Raw genomic sequence first — 16,965 nt, forward strand, 5'->3', positions numbered from 1 at the left:
CTCCAGTAGTGCTGAGGTTGACCACAGTCGCCTGTGTGTGAGTGTGTATGTGTCTAGGTCGTTTTCAGGTGGGGTAACAGTGGAGAGGGTGGGGGTGGAGCCACTGCAGAGTCGCTCATTCCTAAAGCTTGAATCACACTCCTCTCCATTCACATTCCTGCTGGGAGACTGCATCATAGTGTTGGTGGGAGCAGGAGTTTGTGGACTTGTTTTTGCCTATCAGCTGCACATCACTCTAGAAAGCATGGATTTATCGACCTGTGCAAGGACCCCTGGACACTGGCGACCCTCTGTATAGTTTTCCAACACTGGATTTTATCATGAGGACTTCGTCCTAACAGTGGAGTTGTGTGACCGGTTGATTGGTCAAAGCCTGCCGAGGCGCACTCAGGAGTTGGCTTTTATGGTGAAGCTGCCCACGACCGTGACGTTTAAATATGATTTTAACACGTAAGTTTGTTTCATTGTGTCAAAAAATACAAGAAGTATTTTGATGGTTTGCTTATTGTATCCTCTAAATCCAGTTGCGTTTGTTTTTATTGAAGGGAAACGCAGAGCTCACTCATAACCAGGAGCATAGTTCTGAAACAACATTTTAAAATCCACGTTTAAAGGTTAAAGTTAGGAACCTTTGCTTGAATTTTATCGTCATGTAGAAGATTCTTGTGAGTGGCCTTAAAGGCGCAACGCTTGAGGCTGTCAGATAAGAACCCCCCCTCCCCAGCTTGTCGCATACCTCCACGTCCCCACTCGCGCTTACAACTCACTAAATATCGCCAGGTTTTGTTTTCAGCATACATTATCCCAACTTATGCACAGTCAAGTTGGGAAGTGGAAATATTTCGCAGTCAAGGAAATATTTTCCACGCCTGAACTAAGAGAAGAATCGGCGACGTGTGGATAGGCTGTACCCATTTTACGCACACAGGAGCCAAAGGGAAGTCTCCTGCTCGATTCAGCTCTTTCTGCTGTTTAGGTTTAGATTTAGGGAAACTTTGATCCCCTTTGAGAAAAAAAAAAGTCAGCCTTGTTCCGGAATGTTCAGCTTAAATCGTATTTAGTGTGTTTTAAGATTATCCGAATGTATAGGCTGGTACCAGTCACACCAGTGTGCTTGCGTGCCTTTTTACTTTTGCTTTACCGGTCTTGTTGTGACTAAATCCTGGTTTTAAGTTTTTGTCTGGCAGGCTGCATGAAAAAAAAAGAAAAAGTTTTGGGGTTTTTTTTTTGTTTTGTTTTGTTTGTTTTAGTGTGTGTGTGTTTGGGGGGGGGGGGGGATCTGTGTACGTGTGTATCTGTGTTCCAGCACATTGGTCCTTATCAATTGCTCAAGTTCTGCAACAGATATGAGCACACAGAGCTTCAGTTAAGCCATAAAACCATTAAAGAAGGTCCACCAAAGGCATTCAGCCATCATGATGCCGGGAGACAGATCATGACATACAGTTCATACCAACCTGAAGATAACACTTCAGAAGCACTATCTTTCCCCCGAGCATCTCTGCATTTCTTTCCCTCTGTTATGATGTGGTAACTAAGTTTTGTTGAGATTTATCTGTGGTGAGAACTAATGAAGGAAACTGGTCTCATCTGCTCTCTGTGTGAAACAGGAAGTGAGTTGTGGCCTTATCTGTGAGATTTAGATGCAGCTGGTTTCTGCATGTCCTGAGAAGAGATCTGCATGTTCAGTTTAGTGCTGAAGGGATGTGGTTGATCTTTAATCTGTTTGTTAATTTACTGCAGGTTGGAGTGTGTTGGGAGTAGCAGGGGGGTGGGCTCCTGGCAGGTATAGAAAGCTTCTCAGAGGTTTTGAATATAGCTCGTCACCTGATCCAGGGATAAGGCCCTCTCCATGTGAGCATAAATCTGTCGTCAGGGGGGCACAGGGGCCTTTGGGGTTAGCCAAGCGATGATCCATCTGGACCAGCTGTGTGTTTGCATGTGTATGTGCTGGTGGATTCATTCCTGCATGCCTCCACCAGCTGGTGGTTGATAACTGGAATGAACCATGTTGGTAGCTTCATTTTTTTTTCTCTCTTGTGTGTCTGTGTCAATGAGGTATTGCTTGAGGCCAGCCAGATGGCGATTCTGCTTGTACCATATCACTTAGCTAACAGCCAGAACATCTCGGCGAGCGCCAGCTGTCCCAGTAGTGGAATCACAAAACATGATACCCATCAAGAAAGAAATATTGTTATCTGCCATCTTTGCATTCCAGTACTGCTCGTGCTAAAATCAACTCTATCTCGAGTTGTTGTGTGTGTTTTCATATCAACAGAGTTTGTGATTTAAAGGGTGGTCATTCCTGAAATAGTTTATATCCCTGTCTGTTTGAAAGTTCATTAACACATCGGGTGAAAAACAAAGACCAGGATCTTTAAGGTATCTGGCTTTGCTTATTGTAGGTCAGTGCTGAGCCACAGAGTCTGGCCTGGTTTATCACCCCCCTCCTGTCTAGACCCACTTTGCAGCTCCTTCAGAATGACCCACTCAGACGTGGAGCAGATAAGAACCTTATGACTACCTTTCAGATTGTTTTACAGTCAGTCCTTCGAAGCCCAGCAGTGATCAGGTAACTCCAGATAAGCTGCCTCAGTCCACAACAGGCCTTAGTGAAGCATTCTTCTCAATCTGACGACTTCAAAGACCCATTAGAGATAGCTGTGTTCAGACTCTTGACCTCTAGTTTGCCGTAGCAGAGCCTTTGAGATGGGGAGCAGCATCCTTTGTTTGCTAGCCGCTGACAAACTCCCACTGGAGCTGAGCATTCAGACTCAAGTCTAGCCAAACCCCACTGCCTCCTGTGATAGAGGGAAGCTGTGGCCGGCAATTGTGAGAACTTCCTGCCTCCGGAAGGGAGAGAGGAGAAGTGGCTAGCAGGGTTGAAAATAAGCAAAGACAGTGTTGGGGATGAGGGTGAAAGGAGGCAAAAGGAAAGCAAATAATGACTATATTGGGTCATTTTGGGAGCTGATGCAGCTGGTAATAGTTGAAGTGTGACCTTGAATGGTGGCTTACCGCAAAAAATAAAAAACAAACTTGACAAAGTCTGGGAGCAGAGAGACTTGTGGTCTTTGACATCTATTAGTATCAGCTTGTTTCTTATTAGTCACATTATATGCTGAAAATCCCTCCTAGCTTTCTTTATCACAGTGAGCCAGTGTGTGTCATTGCACATGCAAAGTGTTATAGGATGAGAAGAAGATAAGTTTTTTTTGTTTTTTTTTTATTTATCTGTAGCTGCATAGAAATTGCACAAAGATAACTTGTGGAACGGCGTGACTGCATCTCCTTTTGCTTATTAAATGGTTACCCAAAGTGTGCTTTGTAAATAATAAGAAATGCGGTCATTTGCGAGGGCAGGTGATATGTTCAGTGCTGTTGGAGGCTTTGAAACGTTAGTGCTGGCCTGACTCACCCTGTACTTGTTATCTTATACCGACTTAACACCTATACTACCATCATAAAAGTGACGGGGTTCTTTTCTTCTTGTCATAGGCCTTTGTTACAATCACATTTAAGCTGTAAGTGTGTGCTGTAAGACATTTGTCCAGTATGCCTTTGTATCTGTCTTTAACCATGGGGGCGTTTGCTTAGTACACACAATCACCGGAGCCTGTGTTTGTCTTGGCTGCCTCGGTGCCTATTATCTGACCAGGAACAAATGAAGGCAGGGCCCTCCAGCCAAGTGGTCCGTGGTCACTGCAGCGCCACTCGGCTCTCTTCCTGTGAGGGAAGCAGGAAGAGGAAGCGTGGTAGTTTGCTGGTGAGGGTTAGGGAGCTGGATTGGACACTAAGGAAAGGAATAAGCATACATAGATAAAATACAAGCTGATTAGGAAGGATTGGAAGCAGCGACTTTGTAATGACCATTGCAAAAGGGATTCTTTTAAATTCCTTTTGTTAACCCATGTTTTTTCCTGAGGTGTGTATGAATATATTTGTGCCTCTATTGTCATATTGTTTGTGCCAGATGCCCCCATGCCCCTGTCCACTTCCTGCAGCCAAACAAAAGACACAAATATTCCTGCTTCACTGTGATTGGAGACTCAGTGTGATGCAGTGACAAACATTATTCAGTGTGGTGCGTCTGCACAGCGAATGCTGTTGTCATTATTTCATTTCCTTGGCACATTAAGTTCACATTATGTTACTGTAAAGGAGATTTGACACACATTCTAGCCCAACAGGGTGTGTCTTTGGATAGTTTCTCACCAAAGGAGCTTATTGGTGAGAAGCTGTTATTCTGGGCTTTTTTGGGGGGGAGCTATCCGTGTGTTTGTATGTCTAATTTGCATTTCAATGGCCTCACTGTCTTTTGAGTGATTTGCCTTTAAACATGAGGTTGGTCTTTCTTGCTTGTGCACACATACACCTACACACAGATACGCAAGCAAGCTCAAGAATTTTCTACCCCTACATGTGTGATTGCTTTCAAGAATGTTGGTATAATTATCCTTTGGTTTTTGAGTTCCTCTGGGTTCATAGCACTCTAGACGTACAAGGCCAAACACACACACGTGCACACACTCAAGAAGACTTTTTTTTTTTTTTTTTTTTTATAACATGCCCAGCAAATTCCACATTTGCTGGGAAAGATACAATTCATTTGTCAAATAAAGTAATTATTGTTGCTGTGTTATCTGGCCATTTTGCTAGCTTCATGCTACCTGCTTGCCTGTGCAGTGGCAGAGGAAGAGACCTTGTTCTGGTCGTGTCACACCTTGTTGTTGGAGGGTTCATCTGCCGTCTAGGCTTGCTGTTGGTATGTAAATGCTGGCATATCATGTAAACCAGACCCCTCATAGCACAAGTCCTGCTCCAACCTCCCTGTGTGTCTTGATGATGGTTTGTAGCCAACTTTTGGTTTGCTTAACAGAAAAGAAACTTCGTCCTGAGCTTTTGACACGTTGCCTGTTTGCCATTAGTTTCTACTTGCTTATCTTTGCTTTTTTTCTAAAATACCAAGCCTCCTTTTTATGTTCTTTTTGTTGTGCTTGAGAGAGTGATATAACCATGCACTTTAGCTTGGAAATGAGGTAGAACTGCAAACTTTTGATTCAGGGATTAAGTTAAAAAAAAAAAAAAACTAAATAGAAGCTCAGTTAAAAGAGCAAAATGTGTTATTAGGTGTAAATGCATGGATGATTGTCTGACTTTCCTTTGTCACTTTCATCTGTAGTTTACCAGTGTCTTTTCCTTCTTTTGTCTTGCTGGTTTGTTTTTCTCAGGGTTGTGCTACATTTGTACTTGCTGTCACATCAGTGCCGTGAGGACATTGTAAAGTCAGCTCTTTAAGGCCTTCAGACATGCTTCTGTCTCCTCTTCGAACCTCTTCCCGGCCATGTGGAGTGGGTTGGGGTGTTGGCTGCCTTTTGGCATATGTCATCTAAAAGACTTTCACACATAGTTGGGAGACATCCCCATGGCTTCCCTGACACACTGTGAGCCTCCACATTCATCACAGTACTTAGCATTACTGGCCTGAATGTCACACCTTCCATTTAAAGGGAGTTATGAAACAGTTTGTTTGGTTATGTTGGTGAAAGTTATGAACTGGGAGAGACGCCTCATCTGGCTAATAAAGCATCCTTTCCTATAGGCAGCAGTACCTTCAGATATTCCTTGAATTTTCAAGCTTGTCATGGCAATGGAACAAAAGCTCATAATTATCTATACATTCAGGTTTTGGGAGGTTTCTGAGTGAGCAATGAATTCTGCCGCCTTATGAGAAGACTAGCGGCACACATTTGGCATGTGAGGGTGTTAATGCAATTTGCTGGAACGATGCTTTGAGTTTCAGCTTTAAAAGCATGTGAGATGAGAGTGGCTGAGGGTGATGTAGATAATGAGGTCAAAGAGTTCACATGTGATCAGTTCCGAACACACTGGAGTGCACACTTCCAGTGTTGTCCAGCACTTCTGCATTGACAGGATAACTTTATCAAACAATGTTTTGATTTTATTCATAAGAACTACTCCATTATTTGCTTGTCTCCCAAGGATGCATTTGTAAATCATCTGGTATTGCACAATGTTTGGTGTGATTGATTTATTGTAAATATCTATATAATTTCAGTTTGTTTCTTTTCACCACTTAACATGCTTTTGTCCCCTTTTCTTACTTTGTCCCATTTAGAGATTGAAGCCAAAGAAGCCTGTACCTGGCTCCGAGCTGCAGGGTTCCCCCAGTATGCCCAGCTTTATGAAGGTACAAAACATCACCAGACACTCTAACCCATTAAGAATGTGCAGAAACCATCAAAGTAATATCATAGTAGCAATTTATAATAAAACAGATGACCCAAACGGTGATTAAACTGAGATTGAAAGAATCCAGAAACTTTTTTTTTGCTTTTTTAAAATATGTAAATGAGGAAGTTCTTGTCAGGCGCACCATTGGTCACCAAGCACACATGCGCCTGTTCATGCACTCTCACAATGCACAGCATTTCATTCCTCCTGACTTAGAATAGCATTTAGCTTTTAATACAAATGTGAGGAAAGTAGTACATTCTCCCATATTCCAAACATTACAAGATTGCTTTGACTGTAATGTGATGCGTTTCGGTCATGTTTGGAACCAAACGCAATTGTCAAACAAACCATAAATATATTTTCTGTTGGCTTTAAACATACTTCTGCAATCTCAGATGGTCCACAACAGATGCTTTTCTCGACTCTTGAGCTTAAAATACACACTCAGTAAAATGCGCGGCATTCTTAGCGCTGCATGTGGCTCCTCTAACTATGCTAGCATTCCATTAGCATACCAGTTGCTTTTATGTAATTACAGGATGATGACAGCAGGACCAAGCGACTGCTGTCAACAGGTCATTGCTAGTTTCCACTTAACCGTGAAAGGTTTCTCATTTGAACTGAACAGTCATTGTGTCCCTGCACAGGTGATGGTACATCTTCTACACTGATGAAGACCAAACCGCAGTCAATCATTCTACACACTTTACAGTCGAGCCGCTTCATTACTTGCTGCCATTTCTTCATGGGTGGGAATTGCTGTGCTTATGTAAAACACATTTTTTGCGCCCTTGTATCCATGGGAGAATCTCTATTGTTCTTTCATGACTATTGCCCCACTAAAGATACTTGGACTGATAAGCCTGCTTCAGGTTAAAAATGTTGGCTAACTGTGAAAAGAACTTTCTTATCATCATCACACCTGAGGCTGTAGATGTCAGATTCCCATGTTGAGTAGGAGAAGCACATTCCAGGAAAAAACTTTTGGTATCTCAGTTTTGAATCCGAACCAGAAATGAGCGTCTGGATTTTTTTTTTTTAAGTCACATAAACCTTTACCAATGCAGTGACTGGTTGGGGGGGCTCGAAGTGATCCTGAGGGAGTCTAAAGAGAAAATCAGAAAAGGAAGTGGGACCTCTGAGCAGCAGTGGAGTACCTATTGTCATTCTTCTATCAATCCCCTGTTCACTCCCTCTGTGCTCCATATCCCCCCTGCCTGACCACTTTGAAAGCTGCAGCTGTGTTTGTTTGGTCGGCTAAGACGCTACTTCCTCTTTTAGCTTTTCATCAAGGTTGTATAGGTTGTGTCGGGAGGGTTAGGCTTGAGCTGGTGGGTGTGTTTGGGGCTAGTGGTGGACCTTAGTTCAATCTGAACACACTGATGTGCTGAACTGCAGAGGAATGCCATCACTGACCCCACTCTCTCCTCTCTTTAGATGCCCAGTTTCCTATTGACATTTCTTCAGTCACCAGAGACCACGACTTCCTCGACCGGGATGCTATTGAGGCTCTCTGCAGGTGAGACAACATGGCACTCTCAGACTTTCTTTTGATGGTATGTGCCATTTTTCATTTTCTTTGGTGTGCTGTCTTTTCTTTGCCCCCACATGAAGTCACGAGAGCATGACTTCAAAAAGTTAAAGACTAGATAAAGGAATCACACGATAAGCATCACGGTAGCACAATGTACTCAGAGTTTTTCTATCATTGTACCATGTACCCACCTCACTCCTACCTTTCTCTGCCGGATAACCAGGTCTGGGAAAGCCTCTTGAGTTTTGTTATTGGCTTCATTTTGTAGAAATAAAATAGTTAGCCCCATTTGCTAATGTAATTAATTAAAATATTAAAAGGGTTTATCCCTGTGGTATTATTTAGCACATTATAAGGGATTAAATGCCCCTTTTAATGGAGTCAGCTGTCTCATAATGAACCTCAGCAGGTGTCCCACCATACATCTGGAAGCTATCATTTCTGTCTCCTTTCTCTTTGCACCCTTTCACCCTTTCTGCAAACCCCTACCATCCCTTAATTCCCATCACTTCATCTCCCCATTGTTACATGATATGTTTTAAGTGCTCACAAGAGGGTGGACCCCAACGCCACCCTTTCCTGCCCTTCTCCAGGTGGCGGGGGGGGGTAAGCTTTCTATCCCCTCCCTATGTTTTCTCCACCACTCTAGCAGATTTATTCACCTCTCTCTCTCCTTATCTGTCCCATTCTCTCCCCGTTCATGTTGGGGATTATCCCTCAGCAGCTAATTAGCAAGACTGGTTGCACGTTAGCTTCCCCTCTTTTCTTCCCCAGTTATGTTATCCATCCTTTCCTTCTCATAATAGACTTTTTAAAAGGTCAATGAGCTGGAATGTGTCTAAACTATTTTTTTTAATGTAATGAGTTTTGTGTATATGTGTTGCAGGAGGCTGAACACCCTCAACAAGTGTGCTCTAATGAGACTGGAGATATCACCGCAAAGAAAAAGAGTAAGTGCACACCCAGACCCATCTGCCACAGAGCAAAGCTGCTTTTTCTTTCATTTTGCTTAATGATCAGGCACCTGTTGAGTTTATTTCCAGATCAAGCAGACCATGAGAGCCTTAGGGGGGAGTGAGGGAAACTTTTAAAGCAATGCATTCGGGGGGGGGGGGGGGGGGGGGGGGGGGGACCTCCTCCCAAAAAAGCCACACCACCTCCTTTTGTCAGATATTTCTTTATAATTGTGACTCTACATGCATGTAAGGGTCTCTAACTGATTTTTGATGATGATGATGATGATGGTATGTTTGTTTTTAAAAGTCCAGTTTAACCCAGATCAGTGGTAACTCCTGAATGTCTCTTGGAAAGAGCAGCCTTTTGGAAAGTCTTTTTCCTTTTTGACGGAAAAACAACAATTCTCCAAGAATCTCCATCTTCAACAACGTATGCTTCTAATAAACTAGAAAGTCTCGATTGAAACAGTGTCACTTTGTGACAATAATTTTTATCTAAATCAACCTTAACAGCCTTCAGGGCTGCATAGTAACATCCTTGTTCTGCGGGTGGTGGTATTCATTAGGATGACCTTCTCTGTGTCACCTTTCATTTCAGGAGTCAACAGAGAGCGGTGGAAGAGTCAAAGAGGTTATTCGCCTCTTTGACTCCTCTACTCTTTCTAGCGGACAGCCAACCACGCCACCCCTCCTATCCAGACAACTTAGGAATGCATTGATCTCCTCACATCTTCACATTCCCTCTCCCTTCACATCGTCTCCTTGTCTATCGTAGTTTGCGGTGTGCTCTTTCTGTCAACTTTATTCTTAAAAAAAAGCAATAATTTTAGTTCCCCACACTCCTTAGTATGGCCTTCAAAGTGGCCACCATTGCAGTAAATGCTTTGGCGGTTAGATGGTTTGATAAGATATCTCTAGAATGTTGAGAAATGGTCCCAGATCTGCTGGCCAATCACTGCTCTTTGTGTGCAGCAAATACAATACTACTGTTATCTCACATTCCAGCCAGCATAACTAGAAAAATGAGCCACGGTAGGATACTAATAATGGGAAGAAAAATTATTTTTTAAACTCCTAAATGCACTGTTATTACTTAAGATTCCTTTCTATAATTATCTCTCAGTTTGAGGAAAGTTTTTACATCTTGCTGAGTTGAGATTTAATTGAAGATATGATGTGAAAAGTGAAAAGAGCCAGGTGGTTAAACTGTCGGCTATGTTTTGTTTATTTAAACTTGAGCTCCTCCACTGTGAAGGATGGGTATGTGTGGTTATCTAAGGGATAAAGAAAATGGCATTGTAGTATCAGTGTATTAGTCTGCTTCTGACAGATTGTGTGTGTGTGTGTGTTTGTGCATATGCACAGGCAGAAGAGATAAAGACTATTAGGTGGGGGTGTGTATGTGGCATGGTGACCCCAGTCTGGCTGGCTGCATTGGGACCTTTGGGGGTCATATTGGAATTTCCTGAACTCCCCTCAGGTTCTGCGATGGATTAACCAAACTGGGAGACATAGGCATTTAGATTAAATGGCTGTATGTTAATTGCGTCTCACTTGGGGGCTAATCTTTAGTTTTATTTAATTATGTTCCTGCAGTCAGGAAGTGAGAGCAACACGTTAAGTAGCCAATCTTAAACAGATTCAATTCATCATGTCCTGACCTCAGATTACAATATTATCCAAAACATTTGTCTTATTATGTCACTGCCTTGTGATACATCTTGTCACATCTAAGCAATGATCTTCTGTTATGAAAGGACTTGACAGCTGCTGTATACAGTTATATTTCATGTAGTCTAAAATGAGAACAATTTGAGCAAGTTTCCTGGATCAGGTTAGGAATGTTAGAAAAGAAGTGGAAAGTTTAGAAGTGTATCATGTCATCTAACTTTCTCTCTCTCATTCTTTTTTCCCCCTTTCTGTTGTCCCATTTCCTCTCTCCCTTGTTCCCTCCTTCTTCCTATTTTCAGAGTGAAGACTCAGATGAAGACGAGCCTTGTGCCATCAGTGGCCGCTGGACCTTCCAAAGGGACAGCAAGCGTTGGTCCCGGATGGAGGAGCTGGACGTCTTCTCCGCATTGTCTACGGATGCCACCCAGCCCCCGTCTACCAAGGACCAAGTGTCTCAGAAAGGCAAGCATGGCCTGCATGAAGGCAACAGTTCAGAAAGCGTGCTGACCGACCTCAGCGAGCAGCCTGAGGTGGGCTCCATCCATAGCAGTGGCAGCGGAGGAAGAGGAGAGGAGAAGAACCACGGTGCTGCCTCGGTGAATGACGTCATACCTGCCGGTGCCACCCGTGCCAGCTCAGTAGCTAGCATGTGTTCTTCCTCAGGCACAGGCGGATCTGGAGGTGCCAATGAGGACTCTCTGTCTGATGGGTTGCCTCCGTCACCCCTGGAGACACTCAGGCAATTCACCTTTGATATGAAAACGGGGATGGCAGGAGGAAGCCTGGACCGAGGAGGAGGCAGCGGCAAAAGTACGCGTTCAAGAGCTAAAAGCTTCCTCAAGAGGATGGAAAGTCTGCGGCTTCGCAGTGGCACCTCCTCCAAGAGAAAGAAGAAGGGGAGCACCAGTGGGGGAAAATTAGAAATCAGTGGGCCAGTCATCAAAGAGGGTCTAGATGATGACAAACTGCGGAGGCTTAACTGTGTTGACATCTCGAGTATCAACCTCAATCACCACCGCAATCCCACTCAGACAATGACTCTTAACAGGGTTCGCTCTGTGTCCTACTCCACTCAGACCAGCAACGGAAGCACTGGGAGTACTGGGAGCAGCCAGTCTGAAGCCAGCAGTGGAAGTGCTGTGAGCACGCCGAGCCCAGTGACTCGAGCTCGCAGCCACAGTACAGCAGCCGGTTCGAGTAAGAGAGGAGGAATGTACCTGGAGGGGTTTGATCCTTTTAGCATTCTCCAGCAGGCTTCAGATCAGCAGCCACCTCCTCCCAAATCTGCTCCGCCCATCCCCTGCCGAGCGAGCAATGGGATGTCGGTGGATGAGCAAAACCACAGGAACAACTGCAATGTTCAAGACAAAAGCAAACAAGAAGAAGAAGAAGATGATGATGAAGAAGAAGAGGGAATGATCTTCTTTTACTTACCAGAAGGGCACAAGCCGGGAACCTTCCCCAAAGCCCTGCAGGATGGGAGTTCGCGTAGTAACAACGGGAATGATAATGGAAACTTGGTGATCCTCAGGGGACGGCAGAGCAGACGCCAGCGTCGCGCCTCTTCAGGCTCAGTCGACAGCCGGCTTAGTTTTTATGACAACGTTCCCTACACTGAGAGAGAGGAGGGAGAGGAGGAAGAGGTGGACGAACGCAAATTGGAGGAAGTGCTGCAACACGTCAGCGGCCTGCAGCGCTTCGTTAATGCCTGGTCAGAGGCCGTGGCTGGCGAAGAGGAGGAAGAGGAGGAGGATGAAGAGGAGGAAGGCGACTCCGATTCAGCACTGGATTCGGCATCCCCGTGCCCATCATCTCCTCTGCAGAACCGACTAGAAGAGACTGAGAATGGAAGTGATCAAGACAGCACAGGAAACCCGCTGGGCGAAGGAGAGGATGGGATGCGGGAGAGGAGAGATTCAGGCGTCGGAGCGTCGTTAACTCGAACCAGCAGGTTGGTGAAGAAAATATAAACTCTCTTCCTACTAATACTAATACTTAACACGATTGTTGAATGTAGAAAGAATTGCCAAAGAAAACTTTTTTGCCTGTAATGAAACTTTTATTTTTTTACGTCAGCCTTTTTTTTTGTTGTTTTTTTGCAATGGAGTGGTGTTATCCTTTTAAGATAGAAGCAAACGGAAACACACACACTGAGGTGATTACAAAAGGATAAAACTCCAAAAAAAGTAACAACAAGGGATCAACAGAAGGACAGGTTGAGACTCCTTTCTTACATAATGGCGTTGGGCTACTCAGGAATGTTGCTTGGTCTCCATGGAGACTGTTTCTGTGCTGTCAGGAATTCACTGTAAGAATTACACTTGGTGGGTAATCTCTTGATTGATGTGTACATACTTCTGTGTAATTCCTCAACTGATCACTTTGCCACACACAGCATTTGCGTCCTTTTCCACATTTATGTACACACACAACAGCGGGGCACAGATCCCAAGAGTTAAACTGTTCTTTTTCTTTATTCCTTCTCATGTCTCAATTTGTGTTTTCACCCTTATCCTCCAATGTTGCTGCAGACCACAGAAACTCCGCTGGCCGAGCTTTCAGAACTCCCATCGGCCAAGCTTGGCCTCCGTCCAGCTCCAGATTAGCTGCCAGTCTGTGCTACAGATGAATCTGCTGCAGAAACTCTCCCTGCTGCAACTCACCGCCCTACTGGAGAAACACACCCCGACAAATAAACATGGCTTCAGTTGGTGAGTGCAAATATAGAGTATGCGCACGGAAAAGCAGTAGGTTTAGCAGTCCTATATTAAACTTGTCGTGTAGAATGATTGCTACATCTGTCTGTTTCTGAAAGTAATGCCCCCCCAATATTATCCTCTCAGCCAGTCACTGCCCTCTAGCCAATCCATCCATTCCACTCCATCTGCAACTTGCTGAATAGTGCTGTGACGGCTGTCCACAGAGGTTGGGTTTCACATTCTTTTCCCAGGCCCATAATTGCAGAGAAGGGGTGCACATTGTCTTCTTCTCAATGGTGCAATCATGGCAGTTCACACGCAAGGTGCTGCGCTGGAGGCTGGAAAGAGATGCCCTCCCCTCTAATGGTCTTTGCGATGTTTCCTATGCCACTTATAGGCATTTGGTCTGACTCTACGTAATATGCTGTGCTTGATTACCCACTAGCACCCAAAGTGTTCAAATCTGTTGTAAGAGAGGCCCCATCTAAAAGTGGCACAAATATAAGTGAAACACAAGATTTAAATGTATTTTTTTAAAATGTAATTTTCTTTTTATTAACAAATTTAAGTATTATATTGCATGATTTTTGGGAGTCAAACAGTTAACTTCTCGATTACCACGTTTTCCATTTTAAGTTTCCTGCCAAGGTCTGATGAGAAAATTTAACTGAAAGTGAAAAATCACATCATACTGTTGTGTTTTTCTCCTGCTGGAGGCCTTTCTTGGACAGAAACTGAAGGCGTTATGACAGTCTTATGACAGGTCGGGGCTCTCTGAAAGACAGAGTGCGATTGTTGGCCATTTGAGGCCTGTGCATATTCAGAATTCCGTCCCCGAACATAAAATGCTCCTTTTTCATTTTTCCCAAACCGTGGTACTGAGAATCAATCTGAGTCTTGTGAACAGCAGCGCTTACAAAGAAATGCTTGTATTGAGTCACCCGCAGTTCTTCTGCTAAGCACACTCACACCCATGCATATAGAAGCACATCTATAAATCTGTGGGCATGTTTTCATCTGTGCTGCGTGTTTCAGCTCAGGGTCTGTGGCTATAGACTTGTCGTCCTCTTGCCCTCCAGAGTAAGAAATAGCAAGAACCCAAGAGCTTTACACATCCCCACTGTGTGCTGATATGTAAAGCGCCTGTTTTTCCCCTTTAGTTACTCAGGCTAACATCAAGCTTCCTCGCCCTCATCTTGTTTATCCTCCTCCTCTTATAAACCTGGATGCATAAATGTGCGGCTGCTCTCATAAAAACACACACAAACACTTCATTGCAAAAGCGTACTTCTGTATCAATCAGCAATCAGCACACTTCATGTTACTGAAATCAGAAACTTTCATTGTGTGTGTGTTGCAGGGCTGTACCAAAGTTTATGAAGCGGATCAAAGTGCGCGATTACAAAGACAGGAACGTGTTTGGTGTGCCACTACAAGTCATCGTCCAGCGGACTGGCCAGCCCCTCCCTCAGGGAATCCAGCAAGCCATGCGCTATTTACGCAATCAGTGTCTCGATCAGGTAATATTTTAGTATGTTAGTACGCTCCTAAGATCAGAGTGTAAACTCAATCTAAGAAAATGCAGCTTAAGGATGTTATATTTCCTGCCAGCCTTACAGTTGTATGGTCTTATTTTTTATTTTTATGTTTTGTATTTTCAGAAATTAAATCTTTTTTCTTTAACATGCTTGAATTGCACAATATCTGTTTCAGGACATATTCAGCCAGTTAAATTGTCACATCACATTTTTTCTTCCCCGCTTGATGTTACATAAGACTGATTTGTGAACAGAAAAGAAAAAAAATCTGGCAGCCACTCATCCACTATGTGTATATATACAGTTTCTCTCTTTCCCCTTTTTCTCATCTCCCTGTCATACATAAGATAAAACAGGGAGGCCTGTTCAAAATCACTGTTTTTACGGAATACTTCTGCATTCATGAGGGAAAGCAGGAAGAAATCCATAGAAAGTCACTGCTAACGAAGCGCAAAACTGAAAAATGAATGACGGCTTTCTTCCCAAAGTGAGACAAGGGGCCTCTGTTCAGAGGTGGTGAAAGCTCATGGAAAAATTTTCAGACTGGACATTAAGATTTTTTTAAGTATTTATTTCCTTTTCATACATCCTTTAAAAAAAGCACTTGCACAGCTTTCTGCACAAGAGTGAGGAGCTTCTTGTCTCATTTTGAGCTCTGAATTTGACATGTTAATATATTAAACATAACAGGATGTAAGTTTTTAAAGACGTGGGATTTGGATGTACACAGTTTTAGACACTAATAAGTGGATCAAATATTGCACTCGGACTAACACTGAGACTCATAAGGGACTTAAAGTGCAAAGAAAAGAAGTAACTGTCTCCATCTCTCCTCCCCAGGTGGGTCTTTTTAGAAAATCGGGAGTTAAATCTCGAATCCAAGCTCTTCGTCAGATGAACGAAGCAAGCGGCGCAGACGGAGGAGGAGTCAACTATGAGGGCCAATCGGCTTACGACGTTGCCGACATGCTGAAACAGTATTTCAGAGACTTGCCAGAACCCCTACTTACAAGCAAACTGTCTGAGACCTTTCTCCAGATATATCAGTGTAAGAATATATTTAAACTGATCAGCATCTCTGCATGCAGTTGCACAGCAGTCTCATCTGTTCACCTGTAAGGAGACACACAATACCATGTTAGTGTTTCAGACCCTGCAAATGCTCAACAAATCAGACATAATTTAGTGCAGAAAAATACCATCTTCATACAGGAAACATCATCACTGGTTCATCCGTCAGGTGCTCACTGTCACATTTGCATCTCTCAGATTTACTCGCTACTTAAAAAAAGCTTGTACAAGGTGAACCCAAGCCTGCCTTAAACATGCAGCATACAATGTACACATTCATGGTGTTGTATTGATTAGTCCTAAGCTCAAATCTAACTGTAAATCTTTTGAATTCCTGATTTTAAATGTATCTCATCCAAAACGGATTTCAGAGAAACTGCTCCTTTTTGCATTAGTGTATCGCCCACCGGGGACTTACTCAGAGTTTCAGACCAAATTCTCTGATCTCTTGTCTGAATTAGTGCTGACTACTGATAAAGTCATTGTAGAAGGTGATTTTAATATTCATGTTGATGATGAAAAAGATAGCTTAAACATTTCCTTTAGTTCTATTCTAAACTCAGATTGATTTGGTGCTTCCAACTCAATTTTGTTGGTTTCCTTATATAGGCTATTATGAATTGACTTTCATTATGTTTTGTTTTGTTTTTTTTCCCTGTCTGTAAAGCGTCTTGAGATGGCATTGCTGTGATTTGACGCTATATAAATAAAGTTGAATTGAATTGTATAACACACTTAGATCCCACAGTAGCTCATTCTTGGCAGGAAAAGTCAGCCTTACCAAATTTCCTTCCTGAATCAGTGAGCTTGTGAATAAAAAGACAACATGATGTAGCATGACGGTGGTTTATAACGCTGGAGAGGAACCATGACAAACGCTATCTTCTCCTACAGACATGCCTAAAGAGCTCCGTCTGCAGGCGACCCGCGCTGCCGTCCTGCTTCTGCCGGATGAAAACCGGGAGGCGCTGCGGACGCTGCTGTGTCTGCTCAGCGACGTGACGGCCAGCGTGGCCGAGAACCAGATGACCCCCACCAACTTGGCTGTTTGTCTCGCTCCGTCACTTTTCCACCTCAACACCCTGCGCCGCAAAGAGAGCTCCTCACCAAGGTGTGTGTGGGGCCTGCGTCCTCCGGCCACCCGTATGATCTCATAGCTTTTGACTGACAAGAGTTATTGTTATTTGAGATTACGTAACATCTAATAAGCTGTATGTTTTGAAAACAGGAAGAGGGTC

At 43.6% G+C, this 16,965-nt stretch overlaps 1 protein-coding gene across 2 annotated transcripts in view; it reads left to right on the plus strand.

The window, feature by feature from the left end:
* Positions 1 to 16,965, plus strand: part of dlc1 (DLC1 Rho GTPase activating protein) — an 81,355-nt gene that overhangs the window by 59,127 nt on the left and 5,263 nt on the right. Inside the window, exons 1-9 of one of the 2 annotated variants that reach the window (XM_079264707.1) lie at positions 177 to 450; positions 6,140 to 6,211; positions 7,696 to 7,777; positions 8,679 to 8,742; positions 10,719 to 12,370; positions 12,951 to 13,130; positions 14,479 to 14,638; positions 15,497 to 15,704; positions 16,622 to 16,838. In XM_079264707.1, the coding sequence (XP_079120833.1) occupies positions 438 to 450; positions 6,140 to 6,211; positions 7,696 to 7,777; positions 8,679 to 8,742; positions 10,719 to 12,370; positions 12,951 to 13,130; positions 14,479 to 14,638; positions 15,497 to 15,704; positions 16,622 to 16,838 (2,648 nt within the window). In that variant the 5' untranslated portion in view covers positions 177 to 437. Of the gene's footprint in view, positions 1 to 176; positions 451 to 6,139; positions 6,212 to 7,695; positions 7,778 to 8,678; positions 8,743 to 10,718; positions 12,371 to 12,950; positions 13,131 to 14,478; positions 14,639 to 15,496; positions 15,705 to 16,621; positions 16,839 to 16,965 lie in introns of those variants that run through there. The other variant, XM_079264706.1, reaches the window with a different exon arrangement.

The sequence above is a fragment of the Telmatherina bonti genome, assembly GCF_933228915.1.
Source record: "Telmatherina bonti genome assembly, chromosome: 3".
NCBI classification, from domain to species: Eukaryota; Metazoa; Chordata; class Actinopteri; order Atheriniformes; family Telmatherinidae; genus Telmatherina; species Telmatherina bonti.